The sequence below is a fragment of the Danio rerio genome, chromosome 14, assembly GCF_052040795.2.
Source record: "Danio rerio strain M-AB ecotype USA chromosome 14, GRCz13ab, whole genome shotgun sequence".
Taxonomy (NCBI): Eukaryota; Metazoa; Chordata; class Actinopteri; order Cypriniformes; family Danionidae; genus Danio; species Danio rerio.
The window spans coordinates 57,032,501-57,041,518 of NC_141034.1; the positions used below are offsets into that span (position 1 = coordinate 57,032,501).

A 9,018-nucleotide genomic window follows, 5' to 3' on the forward strand; every position below is an offset into this window, starting at 1 on the left:
CAAACAATTATTAAGGTGGGCAACAATACAGGGTTTTCATTCTCGCATTTTTGTGCTTCAAAATGCACCACACATTCCCTATTGGATACAGGTCAGGACTGTAGGCAGGCCAGTCAACTACCTGTATCCTCTTCCTCCGCAACCGGACTTTCTAATGTGTGCATGATGTGCTTTAGCATTGTCTTGTTGAAATATGCATGGGTGTCCCTGGAAAATAAGGCAGCATATTGTGCTCCAGAATCTCAAGGATTATTGGTTTGCCATTGCGAAGTCTAGCAAAGCTACATGAACAGCAAATGATAAAGAAAATTCAAAGTGTAATAGGAGCTAATTCCCATCCTCTGAAGCCAATTTTTGTACTGCTGCCCTCTGGAAGAAGGTTTAGAAGCATTAAATGCTCTTCTAATATATATACCGAGCATCCGGGAAGTATTGACAGCGCTTCACTTTTTCCACATTTGTTTATATTACAGCCTTATTCCAAAATGGATTTAATGGATTGATTTCCTCAACATTCTACACACAATCCCCCATAATGACAATGTGAAAAAAGAGTTTCTGAAATTGTTGCAAATTTATTACAAATAAAAAGCTGATAAATCACATGTACATCAGAATTCACAGCCTTTGGTGTGAAGCTCTAAACTGAGCTCAGGTTCATTCTGTCTCCACTGATCATTCTGGAGATGTTTCAGCAGCTTCATTGGAGTTCACCTGTGCTCAATTCAGCTGATTGGACAGGATCTGAAAGGGCCAGGGTTGACAGTGCATGTCAAAGCACAAACCAAGCATGAAGACAAATGAACTGCCTGTAGACCTCTGAGACAGGAATGTCTGGAGGCACAAGGCTGGGGAAGCTTACAGAAACATTTCTGCTGCTCTGAAAGCTCCAGTGAGCACAGCGGCCTCCATCATCCGTAAGTGGAAGATGTTTAACCAGCAGGACTCTTCCTAGAGCTGGCCGGCCATCTAAGCTGAGTGATCAGGCCTTAGTCAGGGAGGTGATCAATAACCTGATGGTCACTCTGTCTGAGCTCCAGCGTTCTTCTGTTGAGAGAGGAGAACTTTACAGAAGGACAACCATCTGTGCAGCAATCCACCAATCAGGCATCTGTATGGTAGAGCGGCCAGACGGAAGACACTCGCCGCCTGGAATCTGCCAGAAGGCATCTGAAGGACTCTCAGAGCATCAGAAACTAAACTCTCTGCTCTGATGAGACTCAAACTGAACTGTTTGGAGTGAACGCCAGGCGTTACGTTTGGAGAACAGCAGGCGGCGCTCATCACCAGGCTAACAGCATCCCTATAGTGAAGCATGGTGGTGTTGGCATCATGCTGTGGGGATGTGTTTCAGCAACAGGAACTGGAAGACTAGTCAGGATAGAGGGAAAGATGAATGCAGCGATGTACAGAGACATCCTGAATGAAGACCTGCACAAGAGTGCTCTCCACCTCAGACTGTTCATCTTCCAGCAGGACAATGACCCAAAGCGCACCGCCAACATATCAATGGAGCGGCACAACAATAACTCAGTGAATGTCCTTGAGTGGCCCAGCCAGAGCCCAGACCTAAATCCTATTGAACATCTCTGGAGAGATCTGAAAATGTCTGCACACCGTCACTTCCCATCTAACCTGATAGAGCTTGAGAGGTGCTGCAAAGAGGAATGAGTGAAAATTCCCAAAGACAGGTGAGCAGAGCTTGTGGCATCATAATCAACAAGACTTGAGGCTGTAATCACTGACAAAGGTGCATCAACAAAGTGTTGAGCAAAGCCTGTGAATACTGATGCACATCTGATTTATCAGCTTTTTTACTTTTCATAAATCTGCAACAATTTAAAAAACTCTTTCTTCACATTGTCATTATGGGGGATTGTGTGTAGAATGTTGAGGGAATAAAGGAGTTTTATTCATTTTGGAATAAGCCTGTAACATAAACAAATGTGGAACAAGTAAAGCACTATCAATACTTTCCGGATGCTCTGTAAATTCACCTTTTGTTCCTGAGGCATTAAGGCTCTATAACCTTACATTTTAGCAAGTTTTAAACTTTTAATATATGAGTCTTTCCTTATTGCTGTGTTTATTGTACTATTATTTATGAATATGCTGGGCTGTTTTTTAAATATTGTTTGTAAGTGGTTTGTCTTTTTATGTGTGTGTTATATCATGAGGCTTCTGCCCTAATCAAGTTGCCCCTGGGGGGATTAATAAAGTTGTTAAACCTTAAAGCATTATCGGAGCATCCCAGAAACGCAAGTTACCTTTGCCAAGGGCACTGACACAACCCCATGCCATGACAGACCCTGGCTTTTGGACTTGTTGCTGGATGTCTGGATGAGTCCGATCACGTCACGTCCATTTCTTTAAATAAATGTCTGATTCCTTTGACCACAGTACATGATTCCACTGTGGTGGTCCATCCCAGATTCCTCCGAGCCAAAAGAAGTTGACGGTACTTAAGGACATTGTTAACATAGGGCTTCCTTTCAGCACAGTACAGTTTTCACTGACATTTGTGGATGTAACTACATATTGTGGTACTTTAAAAAGGGTTGCCGCAGTAGTCCTGAGCTCATGTGGTGATCTGGCTCATAGATGAATGAGGAGTCTTGATGCAGCGCCACCTGAGGGATCGGAGATCACAGTGGTTCAGCTTGCACTCTTGTCCTTTACGCACTGAAACTTCCTTGAATCTTTTAATGATGTCCTGCACTGTTAAAGGTGAAATATCCAAATGTCTTCCTTTATTTCTCTGAGGAACACTGTGTTTAAACGTTTCAATCATTTTCTCATGTATTTGTCGGCAAACTGGTGATCCTCGACCCATCTTTGCTCCTAAAGGATTAGACCTTTCTTGGATGCTGCTTTACCAAATCACAAACACAATCACCTGTTGACATCACATTGTTTCTGGACTGTGTTGCAGGTCTAAATGACATGAGAGGATGAAAATTTACAAATTAAATGAAGTTGACCACACAAAACTTGAAATATTGTGTGTTCATAATGTCAAAAACAAGTCAATGTAAGTTTGGAAATCACTACTTTCCTTTTTCTTTAGTCCATACTTGCAATTTCCATACTGTCCCAACTTTTCCTGTTTTGGGGTTGTGAGTAAACGTGTGAATATCCCGAGAGGAGCGCGGGCCCCTGTGAATGATGCTGTTTTTTTAGCTCAGTGATTAACAGAAGTGTGAAAGTCGAAGCATCGCAGCATATGGGAGACGAGCGCGCGGCCCCTCACTGAGAGACGGGTGCCAGGGGACAACAGCTGACTGACTGAGCTGGAGCTATTCAGACCTCAGTATTTGTGTGTGTGTGTGTGTGTGTGTGTGTGTGTGTGTGTGTGAGAGAGAGAGAGATGGATAGTGTGTGTGTGTGTGTGTATTTTAGATGCTGCAAGGCAAGTTGGTGGTAAAAAAACAAACAAACATGCACACTGAATTAATTATGCATATGGCTATTCAACTAACAAGTAATTAGGATACTTTAATAAATACAAATTACACAATTTTATTGTACACAATCATATATTAAAATAAAAATACTGTATTTATTTAATTTAAATAATGTTTCAAATTTAAGTTTGTTAAAATTAGATCATATTTAAAATCAATTGCAATATAATACACTGAAAAAAAATGATTAAAAGATGATTCCTTGGATTTACTCAAATTTTTGTTTACGTTAAGTGGTTGTAAACAATTTATTTGTGTTGAATTTAAACAAACAAATTAAGTTGAACATTATTACATTTAATTCAAGTTCAACACAAATAAATTGTTTGCAACAGTTCTGCATGCAACACTTTATTCAGTGATAATGTGTTATAATATAATATGATATAATATAATAATATATATAATATAATGATATAAAAATATATATAATATAATATAATATAATATAATATAATATACTAAGTTGTTAAATATAACCCATTGTTAGGTTACGACAACCCGGCAATTTTAAGTGTATATTATATTATATTATATTATATTATATTATATTATATTATATTATATTATATTATATTATATTATATTATAAATTAATTTTCCTTAAGGTTAAACCACAGCGGAATAAACCACCAACTATTCCAGCATATGTATACGCAGCGAATGCCCTTCCAGTTGCAACCCATTACTGGGAAACACCTATACACACTCATTCACACACACACACACACACTCATACACTTCGGCCAAATAGTTGATAAATTCCCCTATAGCGCATGTGTTTGGACTGTGGGGGAAACCGGAGCACCCGGAGGAAACCCACGCCAACACGGGGAGAACATGCAAACTCTATTAAATTATATTATATTATATTATATTATATTATATTATATTATATTAATGTTTTAAAGCGTTTTTGTAATAATTGCATTAAACCATGTTCATTTAAACGCGTGCATGGCCGTTTTGTGTGTTGTTTCTGTGTCCAAATATTGTTTTGCTTGATCGCTGAATGATTTATGAGCAGACTGAAGACACTTATCAGTTTTCCTGGACTCCTCTGACGACAGGTGCGCCTCTCGACCTGCTCTCCACCTGCTCGCTTTATCACCGCAGATTTTACAGTTTATTTGAGCAGGAATATGACGCTGCTATGCGAGATTCTGACCGGATTTTATTGGATGCCAATTCCGTTGCTTATCTTGAATAAAGTGGATAAGGATGTTAGATCAAGTCCGTTTCGAGATTTGAGTCTGACTGTTTAATTATAACTTTTAAAATGACATGCATTGGCTAATTTATTTTAGCCTATTAATACTACTACTACTACTATTACTACTACAACTACTACTACTACTACTACTACTACTACTACTAATACTAATAATAATAATAATAATAATAATACACTTTGTTTTATGCGCTTTTCTAAAACTACAGAGCAGGAGAGAGGGGAGAGAAAACACGCAATAAAACACAAAGATTCAACATCGAAGTATGATAAATTATAAAGACAATAGAACAATCTAAATTCTGCGTTATTTCAACTCAATTCTGGGTGTATGGACTAAATTAACTGCTGGGATTTTTTTAATTAATAGGTCCAAATTGAACCTAATGTTTGGGTGACTCCATATTTTACCCAGTTTGTGTTTAAATAACCCAGCATTTCTTAGAGTGAATCTAAAAATGCAATCTTAATAAGTTAAAAATACTAATAAAAATAACCATGCCGTTAATTAAAATTGTCTATATCATTAGGATGCAGTAGCCTATTTAGAAATGCAGGTCTGGTGCAGGTTATTAAAGTCCTCTAAAATATGTTGGGTTGTCATAATCAAATGTTGGGTCGAAAATTAAGAAACCCAGGCATTGGGTTAAAAGGAGTCATTTAATAGTGTCTACACTGTTAGGATGGATAGTTTAAAAAACGCAGATCTACATTCATCATAGTTCTCTCTAAAATTGCTGGGTTGTCATACCCGAATGTTGAGTCAAAAATTTAAAAATCCAAACTTTGGGTTAAAATTTGTCATTTAAATTTGTATATCTTATAAAATGTAGTATTTAAAACGCAGATCTACGGTCATTAAAAATATCTTAAAAATGGCTGGGTTGTCATAACCGAATGTTGGGTCAAAATAAAGAAACCCAAACGTTGGGTTAAAATGTCATTTAAATGTGTCTGTATTAGGACGCAGATCTTTATTCATTTAAATTATCTGTCTATCTATATGGCCTGTCATAGCCGAATGCTGGGTTGAAAACTAAGAAACTCAAACATTGGGTTATAAAGAGTCATTTAAAATTGTCTAAATTATCAGGATGCAGATTTAAAAACGCAGATTTACATTTAATTAAATGATCTCTAAAATTGCTGGGTTTTCATAACCAAATGTTGAGTCGAAAATAAAGAAACCCAAACTTTGGGTTAAATATGTCATTGAGGATGCAGTAGCCTATTTCAAAACACACATCTACATTCATTAAAATACACTCAAACACTCTTGGGTCTAATATGAATAAACCAAACTGTTGGATAAAAAAAGTGTGAATTAATAAAACTTTTTGTCTATATGTAAAAATACACTTTAATTTAAGCAACAATTCACACAGTTGGGTTATAATTATTTGATACCACGTTATTCTAATGCTGATTCCAGGCTATTAACAAACCATTAACTAAGACTTTTAGCACAATTAACTTCTTATTAATAATTAAGCTTGATGTTGGGTGTAGGTATTGAGCAGGAGTAAAAATGTAAATATAAAATAAAATACTAAAAACAGTTAATATCTTGAAGTCGGGTAATTAGCGAGTAGTAAATGGCGTGAATTGTTTATCAAACAAAAGTGTTAGTTAGTTTTGTTACCAACCTAACTGTTAATACAACCCAGCATTTAAAAAACTGTGATCATCCTGCGGAAAGCTCTTCCATCACTCCAGAACAATTGATGGGAGGAAGAAAAACAACTCGTTATTATTCTTTGGAAGTTTGAGGCGCGTTTTCTATTGGCTGAGAGCAGTGAGCAGGGAGGGGCCGTGGGAGGAGGAGATGCCCATATAGAGCCGACATCAGGATCCTGCGTGAAGGTAAAGGGCCCTTCAGGACTGACTGAGCACGGCATTCTTTATATGCATTTCTACACAAGCAATGACTGCAAAAACGAAGCTTTTGCATTGGACAGATGGACACTTTCGGGAGGAGTTTTCCATCTCTGAACATCCCAGGCTGACCCGGAGTGACCCGCGGGCCTGGATGACCTCTGCGGCTCCTGAGTACTCCTCTGCCGTGGAGAATTACGCACGCACCGCCGCTGATTCTCCAATGGAAAAGTACATATCTAGCCCTCAAGCTGCCTCTGAAGATCATCATGCAGGATCTAAAGCTCGTCCTGGGAGTAAAGCATCTGTCAGTGGCCCTCAGAGACACAGGCGCGTGGCCGCAAATGCGCGTGAACGGCGGAGAATGCACGGTTTGAACCGGGCGTTTGACAAGCTGAGAAGCGTCATTCCTTCATTGGAGAATGAGAAAAAACTATCAAAGTATGACACTCTTCAGATGGCCCAGATTTACATCACTGAGCTCTCCGAGCTGCTGGAAGGAGTGGTGCAGTCTGGTGCACCAGGGAGCCAGAGGACCGCAATCCCGTACGCTATTGACGCAACTTCGGGTAACTTCGCTACGGAAAAACACGACAGCACGAACAACGCGAGTGATGGAGAGTCTTCACATTTCAGCGACACTGAAGAAGGACACACTGGAGGACGCTGATTACCACACATTAAATGCTATAGTCATTTATAGTACATATTCTAGTGTTTTTAAATCAGGCAGTACTTGATATGGGAAAATAGTTACGCAGCATTAATATAGCCTATAATCAATCATGTAAACTCAGCACACGTCAATACTTGTAAGGAAATTATTGCGATTATTGTTTATTTATATTTGTAAAAGTGATATATTACAATCTTGAGTCAGTTATAATAAATAAATAACTATATTTAATATTCAAAATTATAAATAAATAACTAAATGTGTTGGTTAGTTACTTTTTTAGAAAAAAAAAAATATTTTACATTAAGACAGCATTAAGATTGTAATTTATTACTTTTAAAAGTAACTCTACCCAACATTGGTACTTGAGTTAATAAGATTGTGGTGTTTATAATGTTGCTACACTGTAAAAAAAAAAAAAAGTGATTACTTGATTTTACTTAAAGTAATTACTTAAAAGTCACTTTAAAAAGCTAGTAAACTACTTAGAACAGTTGATTTTTAGATTAAGAAAGTTTTAAGATTGTAGTTTATTACTTTTAGACGTAAGTTTACATTAATTGAGTTATTATGATGTGGCAATTCTATACACTGTAAAAAAATGTGATCAATAAGTCATGTTTGTTGTTAATTTTAGATCATTTTTAATTAATTAATGTAACATATTAAACTAAATGAATCATGTTCCAACTTAATTTTATAAGTTACGCAAGCTGTTTTAGGTCAGTTTAATATAATGTAAGTTCAATTGACTCATAAGGTTAATTTGATTTAGCTTAAAATTGTAAGGCAACCTATATTTTTTGATTGTCTTAAATAAAAAGTGATTAGTTGAGTATAAAAAGTGAGTAAACGATTGGATTTAAAAGCGTTTAGTTGAATTTATATTACGAAAAGAGAGTAAACTTTTTGTTTTCATAGTTATAAGTCGACTTTACTTCAAATAGTAAGTAAATGTTTGTTCTTAAAGTCATTAGTTAACTTAAGTGAGTAAATAAATGGCTTTAAAACTATGTGCATAATCATAAAAATTACGTCAACTTAATCGCACCAAGTTACCCACTTTTTTAAGTAAAGTCGACTTGTCATGTTTAAGGCGATGGGTTTTCTCACTTTCATTTACAGTAAAGCTACTAAATACAGTGTATAGAAACACAACAACTATAGTAATTTAAACAAATGACCCACTTCTACTACCATATGGTATATTATACTACAATAATACACTACTGTTTACTGTAGTAAACACTAAAGTATGCTACAGTATCTATTACAGTTTATCTAGTATACTATGGTAGTGCTGGATCATTCATTAACCAATGTATAATCACTATAGTATGGTTCAGAAACACTACAGTATCTGCTATAAGTGACTATAGTATGTGTGGGATTGAGACTGTGGTACTCTGAAGACTCTTTATTTATTTGTCTGTGTTTTAGTAGACACTGAAAGAACCAAATAGCTAGGCCATATGGATGACGATTAGTTCTTCTAGACTCGATTGACTATTTCTCACGACAAAGGAGTTGCACTTTAAGACAGATCATCGCCTGAATTTGGATTTCTCCATTCCACATGTACAAAAACCTCCATCAGTCATGACAAAAATGTTATTTATGTGTCTCTGTGATTTTTTTATTACCTCAAGAGTTTAATAAAGATGTTCTTTTCATATATTTATACAGATTTATGCAGTGATTTTAGTCTGAAAGTGGTTTAGTGCATTTATTTAAATGTTTTCATATACAGTTTGAGTCAGAATTATTAGCCT

General features: G+C 36.5%; 1 protein-coding gene across 1 annotated transcript; it reads left to right on the forward strand.

Annotated features, from left to right (window-relative positions):
* The first annotated feature begins 6,573 nt into the window (after positions 1-6,573).
* atoh1b (atonal bHLH transcription factor 1b) lies at positions 6,574-7,377 on the forward strand. The gene is given in 1 exon segment (NM_001128679.1): positions 6,574-7,377. A coding segment is annotated over 1 exon segment (621 nt). The 5' UTR covers positions 6,574-6,619; the 3' UTR covers positions 7,241-7,377.
* Positions 7,378-9,018: the final 1,641 nt, after the last annotated feature.